Source organism: Vicugna pacos, chromosome 3, assembly GCF_048564905.1.
Source record: "Vicugna pacos chromosome 3, VicPac4, whole genome shotgun sequence".
In the NCBI taxonomy this organism is placed as follows: Eukaryota; Metazoa; Chordata; class Mammalia; order Artiodactyla; family Camelidae; genus Vicugna; species Vicugna pacos.
In genome coordinates, this window is record NC_132989.1 from 1,419,531 (window position 1) to 1,434,555 (window position 15,025).

General features: G+C 41.8%; 1 protein-coding gene across 9 annotated transcripts in view; it reads left to right on the forward strand.

Moving 5' to 3' along the window:
* The window catches only part of LOC116278925 (adhesion G protein-coupled receptor B1-like), a 113,633-nt gene that overhangs the window by 92,860 nt on the left and 5,748 nt on the right, over window positions 1-15,025 (forward strand). For 6 of the 9 annotated variants that reach the window (XR_012065968.1, XR_012065971.1, XM_072952608.1 and 3 more), the window contains 2 exons: window positions 1,496-1,624; window positions 13,473-13,660. Coding sequence is in view for 6 of the 9 variants with exons in the window: in XM_072952608.1 (XP_072808709.1) it covers window positions 1,496-1,624; window positions 13,473-13,660 (317 nt within the window). In the remaining 3 variants the exon portion in view is untranslated. Of the gene's footprint in view, window positions 1-1,495; window positions 1,625-13,469; window positions 13,669-15,025 lie in introns of all 9 variants that reach the window. The other 3 variants (XR_012065987.1, XM_072952629.1, XM_072952634.1) reach the window with 3 other exon arrangements.

Genomic DNA, 15,025 nt, shown 5'->3' on the forward strand with positions numbered 1-15,025 from the left:
CAGTGGCTCACAGTTGAATCCAAGCAGAGTTAGTTGGCAGGTGGCAATGTGATTCAGTCCTTGTAGAGGCAGATGATGGGTGCCAGTGTAGTTAGCAGGACGCTCTGTCCATCAGCAAGCCTGGCGCTGCCCCTCCCTAATCCTCCCCGAACCTGGTCGCCTTGCCCTTCCTCACTCTCTCCAAGGCAGCCAGGTGTGCAGGCAGGTGAGGTCTGAGCTCCTCTCAAGCCCTGGCATGTGCTCTTCTGGCAGAGGAAACCTGCGAAGCCCTCAGTGTTTGCTGCCAGTGTCTGTGCCTCCAACACAGCCAAAGCCTGGGGGACCTGGCCATGGGATCCGTGCTTTCCCTGTCCCCGTTGCAGTGACAGGCTTTGTCCTTATGGCTGCAGGGATGGTCCGTCACTCCTCAAATGTCTGTGTCCCCATGTCCCCAGGCTCTGCCCTCTCCCTGCTTGAACCCCGAGTTAGACTCCTTTGTCCCCAGACTGACCCCAGCTGCCCCCACCCCCACAGGCCCTCCCCCTGCCCTGGGGGTTCCACCTGCAGTTAAACTGCTCCCAGCTGAGCTCAGTGGCTTTGGTTAAAGGAATGGTTTTGTTCTTTGGAAAGGCTAAGCCAACCGAATGAATAGTGACATTTAGGTCTAGGGCCAAAGAGAAATCAGTTTCTTCCTAGCACCACTTATGCTGTGGGCATAAAAACAGTAAAAGTGGAAAACAGTCACCATTCCTTACAGAGCTTTAGAGTACTTAGTGGCTCCTTTGGCCAGAATAGGAGTTACAGAGAAATAGGAAAGACATCGCCTAATGTTTTCTGGGAAAAGACGGCTTTTTGTACAACTACATACTCTATCCCCCAAATTCTTACATGTTGCTTTTATGGAATAAAAACTTGAGTGTATAAATTTATTATATAAAATACACATATATATTTATATTTTATAACATGTGGATGTACGTATTGAATGGAACATACATATATACATACATATGTGTATGTATATATATATACACACCATTCAGTATATCACAGTAATTAATGACCATGGAGAAAATTAGTTTTCTCAAATAAAGATAGCCTACGAATAGCTTTCCTTCTGGAATACAATTTTGAAAATGTTTAACCTTAACTACACCACTAAGTGCAGGTTGACGGATGATTACACAGATCTTAGGAGCAGTGATAAAGATCACTATCAGGCCATCATGGTATCTGGGCTCGCAGGTTTGCGTGAACTTGGATTTGAGGTACGTCGGAGTGCTGGTGGCTTTTGGGTTCGCGGACAAGCACTAAGACTTACCGCCGCCCCTTTGTGTCTACACACCCTGTCTGCTTTCTTCATTAGGCCCCACAGCCTGGTGGTGAGCAGATCAGGGCCGAATTTACCACGAAGTGAGTTCTGATCCACAGCAGATGTGATCTGTGCTGAAATGTGTCTTGTCTTCGGTCATCTGTTTACACAGTACTGCAGCTGACAGCTTTTTCTGTGTTTTAGGTAAATGGAGTCAATCTAGCAGGCAAGTCCCAGGAGGAAGTTGTTTCCCTGTTGAGAAGCACCAAGATGGAAGGGACTGTGAGCCTTCTGGTCTTTTGCCAAGAAGATGACTTCTACCCGAGGGAACTGGTGAGTACATTTGGAGCAGCTGAGAGATTTCTGATGCACAGAAGCCAGGCATCTGGGCCTGTGACTGGATGGTCAGTGTTTACTGAGACATTTTCCAGGCAGTTTCTATATTTCATCTATCTTTCCACCTTAACATAAGACAAGCATTCTTTTCTCATATTTCCTGTTTTGGAAATAAATATCCACAACTTTGACTGCAGGGGTATTTGAAAATCAAATTGCAGGGATGTTTTCTGGGACAGCAAATGTTTATTACCAGACGCTTTCAGTTGGGCTCATTGAATACAGAGAGGTCAATTATTTGGTAAGTGTCACTTCAAAGGCTGATGTTGAAAGCTTGCCATGTTTACTTCATAGGACACGTTTTCACATTTCAAGTTTCCATAGTACATGCAGTGAGATAAAAGATTCTTGCTTACCGTTACATGAAAAGGAGGAACTTAATTGAATAACATCAATGAAAATTGAAAGATCTGAAATGCAGTAAGCCCCAGGGACATTAATTACTAATACAGGCATTATTTGGAATGATGTAAATGAGATGAAAATGAAACCGCGTTTGTTAGCAGACTATTTCACTTTTTATACATCTGTCAATATATCTGTTCCATTTACATAGTATTAGTGCGAATGAAATATGTATATTAAATTGACAGTTCTTTGCATGCTTTTCTGCAAAAAGTGGTAAGTTTCATTTATATGTAAAAACAATATAATTGGAGGAATCACGTTTATCTTTTATTTTGATGAGATAAGAAAATGGCTTTATTTCAAGTACAAGTTGTATTTCAATTAGTTCAAAACAGATTTCTATTTGGGTCATTTTTGGACATTTGACATGTCTTTCAGATAGCGTTGTTTTCTTTATAAACAACAAGTGATCCATATATACTGGAGTGGGCAGGTTTTTGGGGCACAGTTCTCAAATTTGTCCAATAGCCCCAATTCTCTTAGGCTAATACTTCAAGCATGGATGTGTCATGGTTAATAAAAATTGCCTTTCATTATAAAACAGAGAAGTTTTAGTCATAGGCCTACCCCCATCCCTTGGTTACACGCACATTTACAATCTACTGTGGTTCCATGGAAATTTCAGATTGTATAGGGCTGAAAAGTGAACCCTTGTGTTCTCAGGAGATTTTGAAAAAATACAAAAACTTCATTTCTTCATTTAAATTCCATTTTCCATTTTCCTTCCACTGTTACCCAATTTTGTGCTTAAAATGCCACTGGATCCTAAATCCGGAATTTTCTCTATTACATTGTAAATGAGCACTTAAAAAAAAAAAAAAAAACTCCGCTTTTGATGTGATTTGATGGAGCCTCATCCCTTCCCCAGTGCACCTGGGTCTGGCTAGTGGCTGGCATCACTGGGCTCCCGGAGCTGAGACACTGCAGCTGGGGACTCGTGCAGCATCAAGCCTGCTTAGGGTTATTCAGGTTCTTCTGGTCCAATTTTGATCTTCCGGGCTTCTGTTTTTCCCTTCTACTGCCTACTTTTTTCCCCTTCTTGGTTATTTAATTTATTGTTTGTGAGCTTTCAATTAAGGAGTGAGCCAGTAGGTGTCACTTTATTATTCACATTGCAGCTGCTAGTCAAGATTCAAAAGAATAAAATTCTGAAAACTTAAAGGGGGGCATTAAAAATGATCTTTAAATCCAGTTAACAGAACTCTTTCCCTCTGTTTGGAGTGTCTGTGTTTAAATTCTGTGTCTAAAACAAAATGCTTTTATCAATAAGTGTCTTTTTCTTATAAGTCAATCTTAGAACTATCTATGTTATGAAAGCAGCTCCATAATACATGAAAAACCCACTTATAACTTGTGTAATATTGTGTAATGCTTGTGGTTCAGACTGTGGTTCAGATGCTTGTTATCTAGTCTAGCTCTCAAATTATACTGTATCTTATAATTTAGATTGAGTTGGAAAAATTAGACAACAAAATTGGAAACAGTGCCAGGAAGAGAAAAGCAGTTTGGTGAGATTTGTTTTCCTCTAGGTAATAAATTCAGGATGTACTGTGAATGAGCAAGTAAAAATTTACATCTAGAAAAAATTTAAACACACACACACACACACACACACACAGAAGATAATGTAACCACATTTAGTGAAAGTTTGAAAGACGAGAGTAATATAATCACCCACTATATATTTTGTAGATTTGAAGAACCAACAATTTTTTCTTTAGAGTAAAGCTTTTTGTCCCTGTGTGTTGAAGATGGCTTTGGTCCATCTGTATGTATGTTTTTCTTCAGTTCTTCTAGAATGCAGAGCCAAGGCAGATGCAGATTCCAAAAGAAATGGTAAGAGCTTTATCTTTTGCAGGATGTAGGGGTGTTGGCAAGATAAGTGGAAGTAAGTTCTTACTGATTAGTTATGAAGTTATTCATCCTCTTGTCCTGGCTCATAGTAGATACTACGTAGATTTATTAAATTCCAACGTGATCTTACCTTATGGTGACTTATTGCTGCTACCCCAAACTGAGAATATTTTGTACTTATTTTTGATCAGACAGGGATAAGGAAGAGACATTAAAGGCTTTCCTATTCACCTGCATAATAAAGGGACCAAAGGTGATGAGTTTAGTGGCTTGACATTAAGTATACAAAGGACTTCATGAATTGTGAAGTGCTACATAATCAGTAGCAATAAAAATGAAAAGGGGGAAAAGAAAATTGAATTCAGGCATAGAAAAACTAGGGAAGGCTATAAAGGTACAATAAAAGTGTCTCATAGACATGAAAAGTAAAATATGGTAGCAATTTTGCTAAACATACTCAGTGTCATAGTAAAAAACACTTAAAAATTTTTGTGTTTTATCAGTTAGTTATTCTAGCATATTATAAGGGGTTAATTCTTATTAACAGAAGTAAGTTCTCAGAGCTTAGATTAAAATGTAAAAAGAGTTGTGTTCTATTTAGAAGACAGTTTCTAATACAGGCTGAAGATAATGGAGAAGGCTGAGTTCCAGCAGGCAGCACTAACACAGTGAGGTGAGGACTGCCAGTCTCTGAACTCACTTTTTGTGTGAATGCACTGCCTGGGGGTAAAAAGGGAGGGTGTTTTATGTTGGTACATGATACCATCCAGTACAAATTCTAACAGGATCTTTTAAAGCATTTAAGCCTTTATTAAGCACAAAAACATATCAATCCCCCATTCTTGTGAGTAGAATGAAAATTTAACAAACCACATCCACAGTGAGTGATGCTAATATGTATTTTTCCAAAATTTGTCATATTAGGCAGGCAAATACATAATATGAAGAATTTTAATAACATAATTAACATTATTAATAACATAATTAATTTTGCTTTATACAGTCATATACAGACAACTTTGAACCTAACAAACAAAATGTTATTTTCAGATATTCCATAATTAACAAAATGGATGAAAATCAGACCTCAGAAGAAAATTACTAAACTACCTTGAGAATAGTACACATTTATAAGTTTAGGTTGTAGGTAATTCATAGCTTTCAGTCTTTCCCACATCAGTCACAGTGATATTTGTGTGTGTGCATGTGGAAGGTCCCACTGGACAAATTGATTCTAAACAATTAAATGGTGCACAAGAATGACTTTATTTTAAAAGACAGTAATAATGGCAAAATGTGCTGTAAAGCCAAAATACTTAAAATAGCATGATACCGTTACAGGAATAGACAAATCGATCGTTTAAACACATTAGTGGTAGTGGAAGCAGTCCTGGTGTGTGTGCGCACGTGCATGCGTGCGTGTGTGCTGAAGACAGCATTTCCAAATAGTGGTAAAGAGTGGTTTGTTTAGTGTCTAGAAGAGTTGGCCATTCACTTTAAAAAGTCAGGTTCCTTTTTCTCACCATACACCGAAGTAAATCCCAGTTGATTATGAAATTAAACCTTAGATGTTACCAGAAAGTATTGAGAAAATCTGTGACAACTTCTGGGTTAACTTTGGATGGTGAGCACTTGGCCATAGACGTGACAAGCCCCCATGTCCTAAGAGAAAAGATGATAGATTTTTTTGTACATACCAACTAAGTACCATGTGCAGCAGTGACCTCACTGTGAAATGGCTGCATCATAAAGGTTGAATGCAGGAGGTGTTTTCCAATGTGACCCTTGGGTGAAGAACCACTCCTTTGGCAGCTTAACATCATAGAATGTTCTGGAAAAGTGAAGGACTTGTATCTGTTTGTGCCTGACATGGTCTGAGATGGAAAACGGTGAGATGAGTAAAGAGCAGGGGCAGTCCTGGTGAGGAAACTGAGGGCCAGCTCTGAAGCTGGCAGTTGCGCAGGCAAGGAGCGGCCTGGGCTGTGTGCGGGCTCCTGCCGCTCGCTGGCACAAGCGGTGATTCCAGCACCTGAGCAGAAGGGATCAGATCCACGCAAGTGCATCTAACTTCCAGTTTGAAGAGGGGATTTTTTTTTTCTGATGAGAGTTTTCCATGTAAGGAAATGCAGTTTTTAAAAATTATTTTCTAGATGTTTTCTTTCTGGTATCTTGCTCTTTCTTTTGCCCTCTCGCAGCTGTGCCTGTCTGTGCGGCACCATTTTGGGCTGTCAGAGGGTTCGTGTTCAAATGAGCATTTAAATGTTGACTTGCAGGATCTCTGCCTCCTGTACCTTTTGTTGGCAAGTCACTAGATTCATCCAAGGCACAGAATCCTCTGACATTATGTAAAGGTCACAGTGATTGGAAGCACCTGGAGAAGGGAGGGGCCTGAAGCACGGGACGTTTGTTACTGGATTGTCACGGTGACCCTTAACTGGTGAAGCCAGAGAGATTTTTAAAAGGTCATTTAGGTAGATGAGGAGGGCTGCACCAATGGCTGGTAGACTTTCTGAATATTTGAGGTGTGGCTTTCCTGAATGCCTTCTTAATGTATTAATGAATGAGAGTGGGTGACCAGAAACCCAAGTTTTAGGTCATCCACTCAAAATTGGACCAAAAGCTGAATTATTTAGCGTTGGCTCAAGGTCACTTCTTCCAAGTCCACAACAAACCCCTTTTCCTTTCACAAGTGTATTACTTGATAGCTTACCCATGTGGCTGTCCAGCCTGGACAATACCTGGGTGTATTATCTGGGTTCTCCAGAGACACAGGACCAATAGGAGGTGTGTGTATATGTGTATACAGACAGAGACTTATTATGAGGACTGATTTGTATGCTTAGGAAAATGGAAAAGTTCTCTTCTGCTGGGTGGGCCAGCAGAGCAGGCTGGAGCCAGGGGAGCCCATCACGCAGATGAGGGCCAAAGGCGTCTGCTGGGGAGCCCCGCCTTGCTCGTGGAGGTCTGTCCTCCTGTTCTGTACTGTTCTTTACCTGACTGGGTGAGGCCCACTCATGGAGAGTAGTCTATTTTATTCAGAGTTCACAAATTCTAATGTTAACCTCATCCAAAAATACCTTCCCAGTGGACATAGAATGAACCATCACAATGGAGGAGTGAATTTACCTACAGACTCTCAGGCCCTGACTGACCGAAGTGCCTGTTTGTTCTTCGGGCTTCAAAGGACTATGCAGATGTGCTTAGGAGCTGCCCCCCCAGAAGCCCTGGTGAGATCCACAGAGGAGTATAACTGCATCCTAAATGAATTCAGAGCTACTGGATACATGGAGGGTGATCAGAGATGAAAGCAGACTGTGTGGATAAGATAGAAAACATGTTTCAGTGTCAGGAATTCAACATGCGTTCCAAGAAGGCTCATGGGATCTCACTACAGAAGCCGCAGGGATGCGCTGAGGAGGTTGGGGGACCTCCCTGAAGATCAGGAAGCATCTTGATAGGCCAGCATCAGAAAGGTTACAGCTTTGACTTGGGAAATTTAATGAGCTACTCAGTCAGGCTCATTTGACTATGGTGGTAGTAGGTGTAAGGGCTATCTACTGTCTTGACACCACTGTAAATTAGGGAAATGGCCCCACGTACAATAGAATCAAAATACTTATGAATAAATGTAGCCAAAGAGGTGAACACCCTGTACACTGAATAGTATAAGACACTGATGAGAGAAGTTAGAAAGACACAAAGAAATGGAAATATAGTTTAAGCTCACAGATGGGAAGAATTAATATTGTTAAAATAGCCATATTACCAAAAGTTATCCATAAATTAAGTGCAATCCCTATCAAAATTCCAGTGGCATTTTCCACAGGAAAAAAAACAACACCTAAAACTTACTGGAACCACAGAAGATCTCTAGTAACCAAAGCAATCTTAAAAAAGAACAGGGCTTGGCGATGTCACAATTCCTGATGTATATCATTATCTATATTACAGAGCTGTCGTAATCAGAAATATGGTAATTGGCATAAAAACAAACACATAGAACAAGAGAGCCCAGAATTAAGCCCACAGATACCCGGCCAATTAACGTATGACGGAGGAGCCGAGCATACACCGCGGGGGACGGACAGTCTCTTCAGTAAGCGGGGATGGAAAGACTGGACGGTCATGTGGGAAAGACGGAAGCTGGCCTCCTGTCTTGCACAGTGGGCTTTTTATGTTACAGGAAATAATGTCTGCTGACAGTAGAACATTCAGTCAAGCACAGAAGAAAATGAACACCACCTGAACTATGTGATATGATCGCTGCCATTTTGATGTATATTTTCCGTGATTTTCTCTTCACCTTCTAGCCGATCTGTATCAGGATGGAGGTCAGTATCAGGCAGCAAGCAGATGTCACGTCTCAGGCACAGGGAGGACTGGTCTACCCCTCCTCCTGCAGCTTTCACTGAACGAGCAGACAGACGTGAATCAGTTTGTGAAAATAGGGTATCAGGGCTTACTTACCATGGGGGAAGTGCTGGAAGTTGTGAAAACCCAGAGGATGAAACCACACTTCTTAGTCAAATATTTTTCTGTCTCACTTAATGGTTTTAAAGACACTTTTTAGCTTATGGCATTCCATTATATATCTGCATCTACCTCACTTATTATCATGCATGTCCGTTGTTTTCAGTTTTTAGCTGTTGTAATTAAAACAGTGAACATCATCACAGTTTAATCTTTGCTTACGACCACGGGGTTTTAGGATTTGTTGCCAAAAGTGGTATGTCTCGGTTAAGCGAGGAGCGGAGCACGGAGGCGTTCGATCCGCGTTGTCAGACTGGCTCTCCTGGGTGTTGTGGCTTTCTGTATTGTTACCAGCAGTGAAGGAGGGTGCCCACTTCACCACACCTTCTGCACTGCTGAATGTCTTTACTTAAAACTATTTTTTTCTTAGCAATTTGATAGCTTCTGTTGCAAGTGAGGTTGAGCCTTTTGCTTATTTTTTCATCCACTCATCTTTCTTTAATGAAAACTCAGGCACACCCCTTCCCCATCTGTTGTGGGGGTGTCCAGCTTTGTGTTACTAAGTTATGAGGTGCAGTAAAGTTACTTGTGCAGTTAAGACACTAACTCTGTGGAGTATGGAATAGGAAAGCAAGCAAGATCACAGTGGCGCAGCGAGCAGGGAAAACCTCTGCTGCTTTTTCCCTGCAGGCGCACGTAGCCCTGCTGAGGCCAGGCATGAGCTTTCCATACCAGGCTATTCCGACACTCACTGACCGGAGTTAGCATGGACCCCACAGGTTAAGGGCTCCATCCCCCAAAACTGTCTCACCCCAGAAGCTGATTCCAGGCTACCCACAACATCTGCCTGACTTTGCTACAAATCAGAGGTTCCCATGACCCTCTCCTTGGGTTTGATCATTTGCTAGAGTGACTCGCAAGCCATGAAAACAGTTGACTTGCTGTTGCTGACTTCTTACAGAGGATGTTTTAAAGGATGCAAAGAACAGTGAAGGCTGGGGGTTACTGTGCTCAGGCGCCATGGTCTCTGTGTGGATATGTTCATCCCACCCTGGAAGCTCGTGGAATACTGGAGTTTTGGGGGGCTGGGGGGCTGCATCATGCAGGCGTGGTGAATTACAGCATTTCCAGCCCTTCTCCCTTCTATGAGGAATGGGGGGAGAGCTGAAAGATCCAAGCGTCTGGTCATGACTTGGCAGCCGCCCGGAGTCCACCCAGAGTCACCCCATTAGAACAGAAAGACACTCCTGTTGCTCAGGAGATCCAGGGGATTTAGGAGTTCTTGCCAGACGCTTCTGTCACTCGGGAAGTTCTGAGGGCTTTATGAGCTTGTACCAGGAACTGGGGCCAAAGGCCACAATATCAGCAGAAATGGGAGGCAGATGTAGATATGTGTTTATGTGTGGATGTGTGTGTATATGTATCTGTGTGTGTATGTGTGGATGTATATGTGTGTGTGGATGTATATGTGTTGTGTGTGTATATATGTGTGTGTGTTTATATATATGTAGGTGCATATACATGGATGTATATCTATATGTATGTGTATTTTCTAATGATTTCATAAGGGATACAGTGTGTGCTGGGTCCTTTCTTTCTCTGAGCCCCTAATCTACTGGACTCACAGCTGTCATTCTGTGGTCTCATTTAATATATATATGTATTTCTTTTGAATTTCTCAGTATTTCATGCACTCTTACAAAATCTTCATATATTGCAGCCCAGAGAGTCCTCTCCTGACGGTTACTTTTTGGCCAAGTAATATAATCAACGTTTACTCTCTTGTTACCCATTTTGCAGATGAAGTGCAGACTGAGAGTGGCCTGTGGGCCAGCTGCGTCCCCCTGTGGCTGGGACTGCTGTCTGGGGAGGAAGGAACACTGGGCTTTAGTGCTGACCACTTGCCACTGGTTTCTGTCTCCGCGCAGGTGCAAGTGTGCAAGCTTCTGTACTGCTGCTCTGAGGATGGTGGGAAGGTAAATAGCTTTCGTACTGCCAGGCGGTACCTTCCCTGCTTCTGACATGCTTGCACAAGTGCCCTGGTTTTCTGGGCACTAGGAGGCAAAAATGCCAGTGACTAGTGGCCAAAGGAAGATGTGACAGGCTGCACTGACGGCAGATCACTTGGGGTACGCACGTGTCTATGTGAGGGATGTGATGTATACTTGAGTGACATCATGTACAAATGGCTTGAGGAGAAAAGTAAAGGAAAAAAATATTTACTGTATTTCTTTATAAAGGACTTGACTCAAGATACGGTTGATACAGTCCAGAATCTGTGTGGAATAGCAGTCAAAGGTGACACAAAACTAGCTTCTTTTGAATCAGAATGAAGAGATGTCCATACGAGTAAGACTTCGGAAAAGTTCTGTATGATGTAGAATTTAAAATGGTTTTTGAAGAGCAGATTTTTAAAAAACATTTTGCTGCCAGTAAATTAGGCTCTAAAAGCTGGCATTAATTTCAGTCTTATATCCAGAGCCAAATGGATTAATGAAATATCAGAGGAAAAGTACCATCTCTCACTTACATGTTTTTAATGATAATAATGACTTAAGACCTGATAAGAAAGCTTGAGAACGAATATGATTTGCATCTTGCAGCTTTTCTAATAAATGAAATGTTCCCATGGAGAACATGGCCTCCTTTAAGACAGGCTCAGAGCAGAGCACTTCAGGAAGTGTCTTGAACTTGATTAAAATTTCTTCTCATAGATTCAGCCAGCCCCTTATCTTGATTTTCAAGTAGAAGGAAAATGAGAATTTTAAGCCTTAGTAAAACATTATGGAAATGTCAAAATCAGTAAAGATTAAAAAATCACACTGAAACTATGAATCAGTAAGTGACCATTAAGAGCCTTCCAGATTTGAGGCAAATAATCGTACTGAATGATCTGACCTAAATGTGCCCAGCAAAAAACTGTCTTTGGTTTCTCTGTCTTTTCAAGTGCAACTTCCCCAGGAATATTCATACTGCTTCTGATTCACAAAGTGAATTTTATCTTTCAGTTACTTCTGAATTTAAAATGAAAGGGGCTGAGGTGGGTTTTGATGCCATGTTATGTTTCACATGTGAAAAGTCACGTGCATGTCTCTGTAACAGGTTTTATGCTGAGTTAACGATGTTCATTCAGACACAGTCCTCGTCTACTGCTTGTGAATTGCTTTGAACTGTATGGATAAAAATTAAACTTTATAGGGCAAAACAAGTATATTGAGATACTTTGCATAGGAAATATGATGTCAAGATTTTGGTATGAGTATTTGATGTTCATTTCTCACCAATAACATTGATTTTACTTGAGCTATAATTACTTCCTGGGAATATTTTAAATAGAAGAAGTCTTTTATAATGAGCACAAAAAGACTTCATTTTGATTTTGATACTGAAATGCATTTACTTTGTGCAGTTAACAAAGGTGTCATCCAGGGTCTTTTCAATTTGTTCTTTTTAATCTTCTTTATTATATAGTTTTCCTGTTTTTAACATGTTAGTGATCTTTTTGGAAACATACCTTGTCCTGATAACTCCAAGGGTATCCTTTGAGATGGCACAATGAATGTTAACATTGAATATTAGTAAATTAGAAGCTTTATAGATCATATTATGGATTTAGAGACTTAAATATAATATCTCTTAGTGATAATCTTAAAAAAAACCTTACTGATAAACTCTGTACTTCCAAAAATTATTTCATCTAATTGAGATATTTGAGATTGCATGTTAGGTCCCCAAAATCCTTTCTAAAACTATTTTATCATTATTATGTTAATTTTGATAACTATTGGAAAGTTTTAAAAAATTAGTTGGGATACAAAGAAAAAATTGGAGTCTACACGCATTTTCATTGCTCTGCAGTAGCCTTATATTTGTGTAACTGGACACTCTGTAAAACTCCAGTCTTTAAAGGCTGCATTAGGTTCTAGTCTAACTAGGTCCCACTAGATGTTTGACCATTCTTCCACTGTAATCTGGTAAACTCCAGCTTGAATGACTGAGCAGATGATGGAGAAATTTTCCAAAGTTGGGAAAAGTGGGATGAAGGATGAAGGATTTAGTTGTGGTTCAAAGAGCTTGTGACACCTGTGTGTCCTGTGGCTGGAAGCACTGGGTTTGATATGGGATTCTGGCCTCTTTGGAGATGGCCAATGTCGAGGTCCAGGTGGGGTCACTGAGGAGGGTTCCAGAAGGCAGGCAGCTTCCCCTTCAGGTGTCCCGCAATTTTATATGTCATCTCAATGCATTTCATCAGGTTATACTTGAAGTGTTCATTTCTTCCATGCTGTTTTAGTGAAGAAAGGTAAAACTTTGTGTATCTCCGCTGTGTCGTGACTAAAACAGTCTCCAGTCACACTTGGTGGCCACAGTTTAGACGGGGAAGCTGGCGTGGACAACTGTTCGACTCAGCAGCTTTGCTGGGGTCACACCCGCCCGCTGTACTAAAGTGCCGCACGGCCCTGTGGGAAACTCCCGCTGGTGCTGCCAAGCTCCCCTTTGTCTCCCAGATGTTGGAGGTTAAAACTCCCCGGTGGCTCTCTGAAAATGAGTATCTTTTTTTCTGCTGACTTTGTGTTGTCAGGGTTTGTTACTGTGAATAAAGGACACCATTAGTGAACATTCAAGTGTTACCAACATTGAACATTCCTAGTGGAAAAAAAGGGACAAATGAGCTATGTTTACTTATTTTGATTCCTGCCTTCACTGTTTTTCTCCTGTGGTTTAAGAATATGTAAACAGACAAGAAAAGAAACAAACCAGAATTGGAGGCGCACACATGTCTTTTGTCCTCCTGCTGTATTTCCTGTCATATTTCTCAGAATCTGGTTTACACCTAATTGTTTCAGTTGAAGCAAGTGCCACATGAAAGACTTAGCAGCTGGTCCCAGGAATGATCTGGACGTGGTGCTGATGTGCCTGGTCCTGGGGGTCTCGTGGTGGAACTTTGGTGGAAGTGCTGTGCCTGTTATGACCAAAGAACTACTCACTTGTGGTCCTTGGAAGGTAGCAGAAGGAAATACTGGAGCATAACATGTGCCACTTTGTCTCCTAGTAGAAAGCAGAGGACGAGGATCCTGCTCTCACACCCAACAACACCAGAAGTTTCTCACCTTCAAAGTTCGGATCAATGACTCAGGATCTGCTGGTCTGGGCGTCAGTGTCAAAGGAAAGCAGCCTAAAGAGAATCACACAGACCTGGGGATCTTCATCAAGTCCATTATTAACAGAGGAACAGCATCTAAAGTAAGCAGGTATCAACTTTATCGAGTACTCATGAACCAAGATGTTTAGTTACAACCCAGTGTTGAAAACACATAAGCTGTAGGGAAGAAAGCTGGCCTCTACCCTCTTAGATGTGGTATCTGTGGCCTGTGAATTAAACTGACAAAAGACAGATTCATGGGAGGGAACATTCACTAATTTTATCTATGTTAATATTTCCAATTTTATGGGTATGGGGGTGCCAAAAAGAAGCAGTGAAACCCTAAAAAAGTGCTTAGCCTCAGAAGCTTCTGGACCAATTTAGCAAATGATGATGCAGGGTGGAGTGGTGATCAGACAAAGGAGGTTTGGGCTTCCAGGGCACGCACTGTGGGATGGCAGGTACATGAGGGAAACGGGTGGCAGAGAAGGTTTCCATGTAAGGCTTGTTTGCCTGGATGCGTCTCAGTGCCATCTCCATCTTTGCTGGTGAGGGTTACTCTTCCCCCAGCTCTGGGAGAGTGGAGGGGACACCTCCACGAGGCGGACTCCAAGGGGGAGCAGAGGCTTCCTCTTGTGATTGCCAGGTCTCAGTTACCTTCCACTCAAAATAACCCCAATGCCAACATGGTGTGTTTTGTGGCAGCGTGTTCTGACAGCCCCAACACTTACGTGTTTTCCACAATCAAACAACCAGGGACATCACAGCACTCTCTCACGTGGGCGTGGCACTCAGGCCTTCAGCTTACCGTTTTTTAAACTATTTTTTAAAAATTGAAGTCTAGCTGATTTACCATGTTGTGTTACTTTCTGGTGTGCAGCGTGGTGATTCAGTCATACACATACATACATACTCACTTCCATATTCTTTTCCATTCTGTTATTACAAGGTATTGAATATAGTTGCTCCTGCTATACAGTAAGACCTTGTTCATCTGTCTTATCTATAGTGTGTGTTTGTGTCTCACAAAACTCACAGCCCTTGGTCATTCTGGGGCAATGGAGATTGTCTGTGCAGACTTAGCACAGGTCCAGGCACAGAGCTGCCCACAGGAAAGGTTCATCTCTTCCCTCCCCCTCCTTCCTGGGGGTCACGCAGCCTGTTTCCCAGCCTGGGGAAAATTTCCTGGCTGGCTGTGAAGGGGGCTCTCCTCCCCAGCTGGCTAATAGCCTGGAGCTTTCGCACATCTTGGGTTGTAAATACCCTCTCTGGGTGTCTCTGGAAGGAGGAAAGTAATCACTTTGTGTCCTGTGAATCAGTCTGCTGTTCTGGTAAACAGAGTATGATAATGACTTATTTACAAACGTGTGAATGACTGAAGTAGACACAGGGGCCACTTACACAGCAGCATGCTGCTGTTCAATTGGGCATAATCCATTCATATTAAAGCCATCCCCCCTTCCTTT